At 38.4% G+C, this 13,576-nt stretch overlaps 3 protein-coding genes across 9 annotated transcripts in view; 2 read left to right on the top strand and 1 right to left on the bottom strand.

The window, feature by feature from the left end:
• LOC146992569 (uncharacterized) overlaps window positions 1-13,576 on the top strand; it is a 251,635-nt gene that overhangs the window by 41,601 nt on the left and 196,458 nt on the right. The gene's annotated exons all lie outside the window — the stretch shown is intronic.
• mrpl21 (mitochondrial ribosomal protein L21) lies at window positions 4,186-7,865 on the bottom strand. The gene is made up of 3 exons (XM_085788154.1): window positions 7,683-7,865; window positions 5,925-6,122; window positions 4,186-4,447 (listed from the first exon to the last, which is right to left on the bottom strand). Exons 1-3 carry the CDS (start codon window positions 7,863-7,865, stop codon window positions 4,226-4,228), a joined length of 603 nt encoding a protein of 200 aa, XP_085644280.1. The 3' UTR covers window positions 4,186-4,225.
• Window positions 10,809-13,576, top strand: part of wipf2a (WAS/WASL interacting protein family, member 2a) — a 33,695-nt gene continuing 30,927 nt past the window's right edge. For both annotated transcript variants that reach the window (XM_085788012.1, XM_085788018.1), the window contains exon 1: window positions 10,809-11,440. The gene's annotated coding sequence lies outside the window, so the exon portion shown is untranslated. The remainder of the gene's footprint in view (window positions 11,441-13,576) is intronic.

Here is a 13,576-nt window from a genome sequence, read left to right as displayed (position 1 = left end):
AGCAACACAAAACACACACACAGAAATAGTAATGTTTCTTCAATCATTTCAGATTTGTCTAAACGGTGATAGGGCGTGAAAAATATGATATATAGCTAAACTCTCGTTCGTTACTATTGATCTCATTCAAATTACGTGCTGGTTTTCTACCAGGAAGTAGAATGTAAACAACAAGGAGATTCGGTCTATTAAAGGTGAAGAACCCGTTCGAGGCCGGATCGTACGCCTCTTCAGATTGGAGGAAAGCCGGCGAGTTGCGAGATGAGAGGGAGGAGTCGTCGATCTTCTGGACGATTCTGATCGGGCTTCTGAAGATTATACTTGAGATTTTGTTTTGAGAATACCGTAATAATAGTTTTTTTCAACAACTACTCAGATAAACGTGTGATAGAAAAGAAGAAAAGAGTTCAAATGTGTTTTTTAGAAGTTGAAGGTGAAAAGTTATCGTCTCCTCATAAACACACACACACACACACACACACACACACACACACACACACACACACACACACACAGAGTGAAGTGTATTAAAGGTGAAGTACGTGTTGAACTCAACGACCTGAAGACGGTTTGGGGTTGTTTTGTTTATTTAATAAGTTTATGAAAACGCTCACGTGCACATGAGTCAAATCTGAGACTGAGGTCGATGCAGCAGCAGAGTGGAAAGTGAAAAAGAAACCATCAGTAACAGGAGGAAAGAGCAGAATCTGACACTTAAAGGGATAGTTCAACATTTTTGGCAAATTGGCCCATTGCCATAATCCCTATAGTCATAGCAGTAGGTTTGTTGTTGCCTTTAATTGTTGGAGGCTCATGATGGGATTTCTTGGTTTCTTCTCATCAAACTCATCAAATACACAATCCAACAACTCCACAACGCTCTGGTGGACAAGTTGTGAGCTGCACATTCACCACGCTATGAGATAATAACACAACGTTACCACACAGAGTTGTTTTAGAGGGAAATACAGAGACTGATGATGAAAAACTGTCCCTGAAGGCAACGCGCATCAGTGGTTTTGCATGAATTTCCCTCTAAAACAACTCTGTGTGGTAACATTGTGTTATTATCTCATAGCGTGGTGAATGTGCAGCTCACAACTTGTCCACCAGAGCGTTGTGGAGTTGTTGGATTGTGTATTTGATGAGTTTGATGATGGAAAAACCAAGAAATCCCATAATGAGCCTCCGTTCGTAGCGTAGCTCTGAGCAGCTCACGGCTCTGCTCCGCCGTTCTAAAAACAGCTTGCACCGACAATTAAAGGCAACAACAAACCTACTGCTATAATGACTATAGGGATTATTATGGCAATGGGCCAATTTGCAAAAAAAATGTTGAACTATCCCTTTATTAAAGTGATCAGATGTTAATCCACAGCTGAGTCACATTTACAAAACTCTCTGTGACTTTCTGAGTTCATTTTATTACGAGTCGTAATAAACTGAACTCAGAAAGTCCGAGAGTTTTGCAGGATGAAAACACTTTAACTCTTTTATTTATCTCAGTGAACACACAGACACACAGACACACAGACACACACACACGAGGGCTGAGGAGTGTGAGCGTTTGTTGTTAAAAAGCGATCCAGACTGAACCAATCAGATCAGAGCTGTCGGTCGGCTTTGTGAATGAACCGAACCACCTGTCTTAACTCTGCATATCAGCATCAAACCTCACAGCAGCAGCAGCAATACAGTCACAGTTTGGCCTCTGACTGTTAATCAACTCAACATTTTCTTTTGCTTTTTGATCAATGAACTTGTTCCTGTGTTTTATTTTATTTTATTCTATTTTATTATTTTGTTTTTTTTGTTTTTTCACCTGTTAGACAAATCTGAAACATCATCATCACCTCCTCTTCTTCCTCCAGCGTTCGGAGTTCAGTTCTCGTCACCGCTGAGCAGAAATGTTCGCCCGTGCCTTCAGACTAAGTCGTCAGCAGGGAAACCAGCTTTCTAAAAAAAAATAATAATAAAAGCTGCTGTTTTTGTTCAAAACTCCTCGAGTTTGTCTTTTCTGTCTCAGAAAAAAAAATCACTTCTTTAGCTTAATTCATTAAAGGGATAGTTCAATATTTTTGGCAAATTGGGGCCATTGCCCATAATCCCTATAGTCATAGTAGTAGTAGGTTCGTTACCTTTCTAATTGTCGGTGCAAGCTGTTTTTTAGAACATAGAGCTCATGGGATTTCTTGGTTTCCCTCATCAAACTCATCAAATACACAATCCAACAACTCCACAACGCTCTGGTGGACAAGTTGTGAGCTGCACATTCACCACGCTATGAGATAATAACACAACGTTACCACACAGAGTTGTTTTAGAGGGAAATACAGAGACTGTCTGGTAACATTGTGTTATTATCTCGCGTTAACACAGATAAAGCGTTGTGGAGTTGTTGGATTGCGTATTTGATAAAAAACAGAGATAAAAAATAGCTTACACCGACAATTAAAGGTAACGAACCTACTGCTATGACTATAGGGATTATGGTAATGGGCCAATTTGCCAAAAATGTTGAACTATCCCTTTAAGAAAAGTAACAACCATGGCACCATTACAGTTAGAAATGTAGATGTTATTGATTTGAAATAACACAAGCAGTTTAGTTTGTCATGGAAATCAATCAATTTTCTGATCATTTATTGATTATTGTCTCTTTAAAGAAGTGTGTCTGGTTATTCAAACAAATGATCAGAGAAGTTAAACATTCATTATTTTCTGACATTTTAAAGGAAGTGACCAAAGTGAGGAAACAAAGTATTTTCTCTGTTAATTATTCATCTTTTAAAAATAAATGAATATTTAAATGATCAGAGAAGTTAAATATTTATTATTTACTGACATTTTAAAGATGAATAATTAACAGAGAAAATACTTTGTTTCCTCACTTCCAAACTGTTGCGTTCACTGTCATAGGAAACTACAGAGATGAGTCAATAAATAACTAATGGATTGATCAGCTGATCAGAGCAATAGTATGTGTCTGCAGACCCCTTAACGCCACCTAGTGGTCGACTGTAAAATTGCAACTGCATAAAATCCAAATAAAACGCCAAGATCTAATTGTCTGTGAAGCTTGGAACACTTTTAAACTTGTTTTAATAACCTATTAAATGCTTTTAAATGTTCTATTGCATTTGGTTACTATTGGTTTTGTTGCTAATGGATACAGACATGACAGATACGAAATATGGACAATATGGATGGCAGTAGGAACGTGAGTATCGAACGTGAATCACATTGTTCGTTTAATGTCATAAAAGTTTTTGTCTAAAATGTATCTGACAGTGTGGGTCAGCGTTTCCACAAAAGTATAATTTTATGTCTGTTTAGTTGAAGCACACAGTATTAAAAGTATCTCGGTTTCATTCACTTAAACAAAATGTGCCGGCCAAGAGAGCTTCCAAAAAGATCAATATTATATAGGCTATATTACTGTATTTGACGACGTGCATATAAGACTAAACGGTCATTACACTGTCAGATACATTTTTGACAAAAACTTTTATGACATTAAAGGGATAGTTCACCCAAAATTGAAATTTCTCTGAGTTACAGGGGGTCTCGGCGTAGCAGTGCATGTCCATATAACGGTTGCAAATGGATACCAACTGTCTTCATAACAAAAAGACACCAAAAAACATCCAAATACCTCCATGCTGCTCGTATGTAATGTCCCTCTTGTATTGAAGCCCCGACATGAGAAATTGTCCTGAAAAAAAAAAAAAAAGTCTATATTTCAAGCTTGTTTGTAGCGGAAGCTTCTCAATTTCGCATTTCGGGGCTTCAATACAAGACGGACATTACAGACGAGCAGCAATCCACACTTTTTTTTAGAAACGACAGATGTAAAATGAGTGAAAAGAGAAAATATTTAATGTGTATCAGTCACAGATTATTTACAGGAGTGACGTGAACGCATCATGTTCTGTCCCGGTCGGTGTGTCAGTCCTGAACACACACACACACACACACACACACACACACACACACAGACTCTGACGTGTGTGTGTGTTTACATGTATAATCATCATCAGGACATGAGCCGACAGTCAGTCAGTGTGTAATCCTCCTCCAGCCTTCCTCCTCCAGCCTTCCTTCAGCCTTCCTCCAGCCTTCCTCCAGCCTTCCTCCAGCCTTCCTCCAGCCTTCCTCCAGCCTTCCTCCAGCCTTCCTCCTCCAGCCTTCCTCCAGCCTTCCTCCAGCCTTCCTCCAGCCTTCCTCACGTCAGCGTGGGCGCCAGCTGGATGCTGTTGACCCTCAGCACCGTCTGCGGCTGCACGATGATCTTCTTGCGCTCGGAGCGGTGCCTCTTCCAGAAGCGCATGTGGACCTTGGGCCAGGACTCGGTCTTCTCCAGCACCGTGGCCTCGACACGGACCAGGTCCTTCCCCAGCAGAGGCCGGCCCAGCAGCGTGAACTCCTCCACCCCCACCAGCAGCACCTAGGGAGAAACCAATATAAATGTTTAACAATGAAAGTTCTACCATATGTGCATCTGGAGATTTTTTCTGGAGACTGTTTTTTCTGTTCCACTTGGGTTATAATGTGATTGTGTCTTCATAACATGCTGTATGTAGGCTAATAAAAGATATGCAACATTGATAGATGCATCAGCACTTCTTGTTGCGATACTTCTGCTTTGAAAGATCGATTCTGTGTCGAACCGTCTGCTTCGAGCATAACAATCATCAAATGAACCTATACTGCTAAACTATAGGGATTATGGCAATGGGCCAATTTTCCAAAATGTTGAACTATCCCTTTAACAATTTAAGCTCTACTGTATGTGATTATGGCAATGGGCCAATTTGCCAAAATGTTGAACTATCCCTTTAACAATTAAAGTTCTACCGTATGTGCATCTGAAGATTTTCGGGCTGTTTTATCTGTTACGCTTGGGTTATAATGTGATTGTGTCTTCATAACATGCTGTATGTAGGCTAATAAAGATATGCAACATTGATAGAAATACAAAAATTATATTAATTATTCTAAAATCCTATAATTATTAAATACAAAAAACTGCTTTGAGCATAACACTCATCAAATACACAATCCAACAACTCCACAACGCTCTGGTGGACAAGTTGTGAGCTGCACATTCACCACGCTATGAGATAATAACACAACGTTACCACACAGAGTTGTTTTAGAGGGAAATACAGAGACTGTTGATGAAAAACTGTCCCTGAAGGCAACGTGCATCAGCGGTTTTGCATGAATTTCCCTCTAAAACAACTCTGTCTGGTAACGTTGTGTTATTATCTCATAGCGTGGTGAATGTGCAGCTCACAACTTGTCCACCAGAGCGTTGTGGAGTTGTTGGATTGTGTATTTGATGAGTTTGATGAGGGAAACCAAGAAATCCCATAATGAGCCTCCGTAGCGTAGCTCTGAGCAGCTCACGGCTCTGCTCCGCCGTTCTAAAAATAGCTTGCACCGACAATTAAAGGTAACGAACCTACTGCTATAACTATAACTATAGGGATTATGGCAATGGGCCAATTTGACAAAATGTTGAACTATCCCTTTAAGAAAAGTAACAACCCAGGCACCATTACAGTTAGAAATGTAGATGTTATTGATTTAAAATAACACAAGCAGCTTAGTTTCTCATCAATTTTCTGATCATCTATTGATTATTGTCTCTTTAAAGGGAAAAAAAAAAGATTTCACATGTTTCTGTCTCTGGTTATTCAAACTAATGAGCAGAGAAGTTGAACATTTATTATTTTCTGACATTTTAAAGGAAGTGACCAAAGTATTTTCTCTGTTAATTATTCATCTTTAAAATAAGGTAAGGTAAGGTAATGAACCTACTGCTATGACTATAGGCCTAGGGATTATGGCAATGGGGCCAATTTGCCAAAAATGTTAAACTATCCCTTTAAAGTGATGTTTCTAGCAGCAGTTTGTACCTTCTCCAGGCGGATCCTCTCCCCGCAGCCGGCCTGGATGTGGTTCTCGATGAGGACCAGGTCCTCGGCCGTCACCTTCCACTGCCGCCCGGCCAGATGCACCACGGCGAACAGGCGGCCGAGGTCCCGGTCCCGCTGCTGGATGAGCCGGTTCACGGTGCTCAGCACGGCGGCGTGGCGGCCCCTCTGCTCCCCGGCCTTTAGTACATTAGGCAAAAGAGCATTCATTTTTGTAGATTTAGCAAAAGAGCATTCATTGTTATAGATTTGGCAAAGGAGCATTCATTTTTATAGATTTGGCAAAAGAGCATTCATTTTTGTACATTTGGCAAAAGAGCATTCATTTTTGTAGATTTGGCAAAGGAGCATTCATTTTTGTAGATTTGGCAAAGGAGCATTCATTTTTGTAGATTTGACAAAAGAGCATTCATTTTTTGTAGATTTGGCAAAAGACCATTCATTTTTGTAGATTTGGCAAAGGAGCATTCATTTTTGTAGATTTGGCAAAGGAGCATTCATTTTTGTACATTTGGCAAAGGAGCATTCATTTTGTAGATTTGGCAAAAGAGCATTCATTTTTGTACATTTGGCAAAAGAGCATTCATTTTTGTACAGCATTCATTTTTGTACATTTGGCAAAAGAGCATTCATTTTTGTAGATTTGGCAAAGGAGCATTCAATTTTGTAGATTTGGCAAAAGAGCATTCATTTTCTTTGTCAACACATTGAAAAAAAAACTTCTGGATTATCAAAATGAATTGTTTGGTGTCTTTTCAGTCCCATCCCCCTAATTAAATCAATATTATATAGCCTACTTAACTTATTTTTTAGCCAAAGTTCATATTCAAAACCGTGAATTCACTAATTTGCCGTTTTGAAAAGGAAATCAAACAATAGGCCTAGATCAGCACAATCAGTCACCCTGAAAGCCATAGATAGAGACTCTGGAATTATGCAGCCTACTTTGTTTCCGTTTTTGAAATGACTTTGTTGTGTTGGCCTCACCAAACGTTTATAGATTAAACATTGCTACGTACATACATGTGTCTGGTAAGCCATGCCATTTAAAGATTATCTGTTTTGCGTCGAACTTAGGCCTGAGTCAATGTGCAGAAGTTTACTGGTGGTATTAACACTCAATAGCTCAGTGTGAGACAAAAACAATGGAACAATTTCACACTGTATAATAACAGCTGAAAAACTCTGGTCATAACTTACAGTCACTACGCACCTTATCTTTCTACACACAGTTACACACATTGCACATTTTCTTCTTGCACTAAAATCAACACTACCCATTTGTTGTTGTATATACTTTTGCACATCACATTTTATTTTATTTGCTATTGCTAGTTTATTATGTATAGTTTGTTCTTTATATTTTACTATTTTATTATGTATAGTTTATATTCTTATTCTTTATATTCTTATACTATATGTTGTTATCGTCACTGTGTCTGTGTAATGCTGCTGCTGCACTGTAATTTCCCAGCTTGGGATCAATAAAGTATATCTATCTATCTATCTATCTATCTATCTATCTATCTATCTATCTATCTATCTATCTATCTATCTAATTTGCAATACAAAAAACTTTTATTAAACGTGTAGCCTACTCTACTTCTGGATGATTTGGACTGACATCAAATAAATTGACTTTTTTCCAATTTTCATGGGAAAATTTGTGTAGTTAGTTTTGTCCCATAGAACAACAACAGTGCTCACCACGGCGGCGTGTCGGCCCCTCTGCTCCCCGGCCTCAGAGGGCTCCAGGTCCGATTCCCACGGCGGCTGCGACAGCGACGTCCTGGGCAGCAGCAGCTCCCCGCTGCCGGAGCTCAGCAGCCGGACAGCGGCAGCAGCAGCAGCGGTGACCGGTCTGGATGTCAACATGCTGCTGCTTGTCCTCCACAGTCCGACACAGGCACTGAGCGCCGCCATCTTCACAGGAAATGACTGGGGGCGCACTGCGCATGCGCGGTGAAACGACACAGACAGACGACTAGTCACATGACTACTATGGATACAGATTTTTTTTTTTTTAAGTCACCTGACTAGAACGTCTCGGCTATTATATTATATTATATTATATTATATTATATTATATTATATACAAACATTGACACAGTAGTTTGGATAATTAACAGTATCAACATATATATGGATGCAATGAAGAAAGAGGGAAAGAAATAAAAGTCACCTGACTATGAATTAAGAATCTGACTATTATAGTATTATATTATATTATATTATATTATATCCAAACATTTACACTGTAGTTTGGAGAATGTTACAGTATCAATATCAACATGCACACACTTTTTAGTCACCTGACTATGGATACAGATTTTTTTTTAAGTCACCTGACTATTATTATATATTATATTATATTATATTATATTATATTATATTATATTATATTATATTATATTATATTATATTATTTACAAACATTTACACAGTAGTTTGAAGGATTAACAGTATATGATTGTTGATTTGGATACAATGAAGAAAGAGGGAAAGAATGAATAAAGAACCTGACTATTATATTATATTATATTATATTATATTATATACAAACATTTACATGCACACACACACACACACACGCACACACACACACACACACACACACACACACACACACACACTTTTTCTTTTTAGTCACCTGACTATGGATACAGATTTTTTTTTACCTGACTATTATATTATATTATTTTATATTATATTGTATTATTTACAAACATTTACACAGTAGTTTGGATGATTAACAGTAACAGCATACATATGGATGCAATGAAGAAAGAGGGAACGAAATAATACAATACACACACTTTTCAGTCACCACCTGACTATGAATTAAGAACCTGACTATTATATTATATTATATTATATACAAACATTTACATTGTAGTTTGGAGGATGAACAGTATCAATGTCGACATAAAATTGTTTATTTGGAAACCATGAAGAAAGAGGGAAAAAAATAATACAACACACACACATACACACACACTTTTCAGTCACCTGACTATGAATACAGGACGTGACTATTATATTATATTATATTATATTATATTATATAGCCGATAAACATTATTCACAAACATTTACACAGTAATTTGGAGGAGGAAGCGTATCAATATCAACATAACTAATCAACATTGTTGATTTGAATACAATGAAGAAAGAGGGAAGAAAAAACACAACACACACTCTAAACTACACAAAAACAACACACAGTTGAACAAAAGTGAAGAAAAAAGAAATACACAAAACCCCTGCAGCACGCATGCATCAAAATTGAGCATTTTACAAAAAGTTACTGCTCTTTTTAATCTGTGTTTCATCTGCATCCACAGAACTGTCTTTATGGGAGTTTTTGCAACCAATTGTTTTGTCGTCTTTTAGCGTCTATTTGTGTTCATTTGCGTGTTGTTGGTCTGTTTGAAGTATTTGACAGGAATGTTTTGTTTCTTTGTGTTATTCTTACATCTCTTTGTGGTTGTTTTTGCAACTATTTGTGCGTCTTCTTCGCTGTCTCTCATGAACATGTTGTGGTAGTTGTGTGTGTGTGTCTCTCTCTGTGTAGCTGTTTTGTTTTTCTTGCGGTGCTACTCTGCAGATGAAGCCCAGCAGGGTGAAGTGTGCAGTCATCCAGTTATGTCAGTAAAGTGGCTTTCCTTCAGGGGGGTCAAAGCCACATCAGAGGCAAGAAAGGTAGGTATTCGTATGGGAATGAAAAAAGAAATGTATCCGTTAAAAAATTTAAATTTGAAATGATTTACCGTAAGAAATTTCAGTTACATCCATAACATCATTCTGTAGAAAAATGATATAATCCCTTTCTTGTTGCAGCTCTCATCTACAACACTTTAGGTGTCGGTTTAAATACTCAAATTAAATGAGCATTTTAAACATATAATGCACAAACTATGACATTCAAAATTTAAGAAACTATTTTCTTTATTTCCTGTCTTACATTATTGGACCAACTGATTAATCCAGGTGTGACCTCACAACAATGGTCAGACACACCTGGATTAATCAATTGGTCCAATAATGTAGGCTAAGACAGGAAATAAAGAAGCTGGCTTATTTCAGGAAGTAGTGGAGCTTTTTTTTTTTTTTTTTAAATCAACAGCTTTATTTACATAAAAGAAGTTGACAGGTACAAATAGTATACAGGGAACAGTATACAATGAAAATACAAAGAACATGTGCCAGGGGTGATGTTCATTATACAACAAGGTTATACATATTATAAAGGTCTATGGTTTGAATAGCCTTTTCATTTGCTGATTTGGTGAAAAACGCAGTTTTTATTTGGAGCTAACCAACTGCTGATCGGCGGGCGCTAACCCTGGCCGGAGGGATACGTAAATTGGTTAGGTCCAAATAAAAACTGTGTTTTTCCTGCACTTTGAAGGGCTGGAAAAAATTATATTATAGCGAACAATGGAACTGTGTAATTTTTTTCAGGTAAAACCTCTTTTAGGCCGTGAAAATAGGCCGTTTCTTTGGGTCTGTTCACAACACTGTATGTTGTAAATCTCTGGGCAGGGCTATTATGGGCTGGCGTTGCTAACGGGAGGAGTGCAGAGAGTCTTCTACTGCAATTAAAGTACTTAGGGGCTATTTGGAGATCATACAACCCCACTTTTAAAAAATGATACTATCCCTTTAAAATAAGGAAGTAGTGGAGCTGTGCATGAAGCCAGTTGTCTGGTGTGTGTGGGCAGTGTGGGTGGATTTTCCCGCAGCACCTGAACGCGGCGCTGACGTGCCTCCTCCATTTTGTGTCGTCGGCGCTGCCCGTTTCCGTGTTTGCAGCAGCGAAGCCGCGATTAAACTGTGTCACAGTCAGCGGGTGGGAGAGTTAGTGGAGTCTAGTCTGGCTGTAGCTCTGTAGCTCTGGCTCTGCTCGCAGGTCAGTCAGGAGGAGTGAAGCTGCTGCTGCTGCTGCTGCTGCTGCTAAAAAAAACTTTTTAAAAAACAGTTACGAAGAGTTTCTCCAAACAGTTTGTGTATTTAATGCGCTGTAAAAAACCCATTTCCGGGGCACGTCTTGTCTTGTTAGCGCTGACACACAACGACAACAACTGACAGCTAGTGGGAAGTAAACAGCTAACGGCGGCTAACAGCTAACGGCTAACAGCTAACGGCTAGCAGCTAACTCGAACGTAACTGGTTTAACCGTCGTCGACAGCTAACGGCTAACAGGCTAACGGTAGCCGGCTAACTAACTTCTGCCTGTTTTTTTAGTGGCGGCGGTGGTGGCGTTTAGTTAGTTACATCACCAGCAGCACCCTCCCCATCTTATTATATTATTATTTTTGTGTGAAACTGCTCCGACAAACGAACCAGGGATTTTTTCTTTCTTTCTTTTTTTTTTCCTCATTTTTTTCCCCATTTTTTTTTTTTTTTTTGCCACAACGGCACTTTCCATTCATGTTGTTTTGGAGGACGAGACTACCAGACATCTTCTGCCTTTTCTTCTTCTTCCTGGAGCCAGGGTAAGTTAAGTTAGTTAACTTAAATGTGATGATTAAATGAAGATAATATAATAACTTTTACTCCACCTAAGTTTTAGCTTGTAGCAACAACCAACCAACCAAACAAGCAGCCAGGTGTGTTAACAGTGAATCTCTACCTACCTGGGAGCGGCTGCACGACCTGCCCAGGCCTGATTAATCCTGTTTTTACTGCGTTGTAATGTCATGTAATGTCGTTTTGTCAGTTTGTGAGCTTTTTATACATCTATATACCTGGTTTAACCCAGAGAACAACATGTGACTAGTGGAAAAAACTATTAAAATCTCTAACTTTAGTAAAACTTCAGGCGTTAGAAAGTCTAAATCTCAGGAACATGTCTTTACACCATCACAAATATGTTTTACTTTACAAAAAAACGTGTTTTATTTTATTTAATAAGGCTCCAGAGGCCATAGAAACAGTCTTACACACCAACATTAGTTACATTTGTTCCAGACCACTGAGCTTTAACTAAATAGTCATTTGTAGCTAAGTGATCTATCCAACCATTTAGTTCCTGCTTATGTTTATATAAAACCAGATCACGTTGACTGATTTATTATTTATAATAGTGACATATAAATGAGAATAAATCAGTTTAGACTGAACTCATCCTGGCTGATTTATGTGCTTGTGCAACAGGTGTTAAAATGACATTATATGAGGTGTTAAATAGTCTTAAAATGTAGCTTTCCATCATGGATTAAGTTTAATCTGCAAAACTAGACAGTAGATAACACACAGTGGAGTGTTTTTCACAGATTTAACTCACTTCTTCAGTTCAGCATCCAAAGATATTCAGTCAGACCATTAAATATGTATGTGATAAGTTAAAATAACATAAACATTTAATGTTTTCCTGATTAGATGACTAAAAAAACCAACAGCCCACATCTCAAGATCGATCAGTTTAACAAAAAGTCACATTTAAGAGAAAGAGCTGCAACAATCTGTCAACAGATCGATGAATTACCAACTGTTTTTAATAATCAAGTCATCTTCACAGTCTTTTTAGTCTTGTAAAAGTGTCAAACATATGTCGGCTGCATCTTTAAATAGCTTGAACGTTTTGTTTTTGCATGAATAGTGACTTGACAGGATTTAACCAGGTCAAACAGTTTCAGGCTACAAACATCATGAACTCAGAAATGAAAACCAAACCACCGGCAACAGAAACCAGACTAAAAGAGGTTGGAGTTGTAAAACGGGAACGACCGATTTCCTCGGCTGCCATTTTCCCCAGAAAAAGCCTAGAAACACACACACACAGAGACACAGAAACACACACACACACACACACACACACACACACACACACACACACACACACACACACAGAGCCACAGGCCTTCAGCTCAGTGTATTTCCTTAACCACAAAAGCATCCAACTTCCTCATACACCCTCACCCCCCCCTCACCCCCTCTCGCTGGCCCTGTTCCTCACTGTGTTGATGTGGGGAAGCTGTTTTCCATCCTATGGCTGTTTACCAACCCTGTGTGTGTGTGTGTTAAGAGAGTGTCTGTGTGTGTGTGTGAACAGCTAAACGCAGCGACCGCGACCTACTTCACTTCCCCTTTTTGATCTGAAAGGGAAATGATTAGTCAGATTATTATTATTATGATGGGGGTCAAAGGTCAGGAGGACCTGTTGAGCTTTTTATTTAACTTTATCTGCCAAGTTTTCTCTCTGTGTTTTCTTTTTTCTTTCTGCTGCAGTGCAGACGACAAGAAATATTTAATAATCCTCTTTTTTTTTCTTTTTCTTCTAAAAAGCCGTCACAGTTAAACATCCAGCAGGTCAAATATGTGCTCAGGAAGCGCCGCAAATAAAGATCAACATAGGAGTTATTCTACAAAACTATTAAAGCTGGAAACTGAGGATCATTTGCTCATACGATCATAATAATGTTATTTAATTTAACTAAAGGTTAGATCCATTCAGTTGCTTCACATCCTTCCAGACGCTCACTCACTCTTACATCTGTTAATGTTTTTGTTAAATACTCGTGTCAGCAGAAGAACTGTTTATTTTTTTCCTCTCCTTTTAAAATAGAAAGTAGTGTCAGCTCCAACAAGACAATCACTGATCCCTAGGCTCATCCTTTATAAAATAAACT

Source organism: Trachurus japonicus, chromosome 1 (genome assembly GCF_045865225.1).
Source record: "Trachurus japonicus isolate A0001 chromosome 1, Traja_1.0".
Taxonomy (NCBI): domain Eukaryota; kingdom Metazoa; phylum Chordata; class Actinopteri; order Carangiformes; family Carangidae; genus Trachurus; species Trachurus japonicus.
Note: the sequence above shows the minus strand (reverse complement) of the source record. Positions and strands in the feature narration are given on the sequence as shown.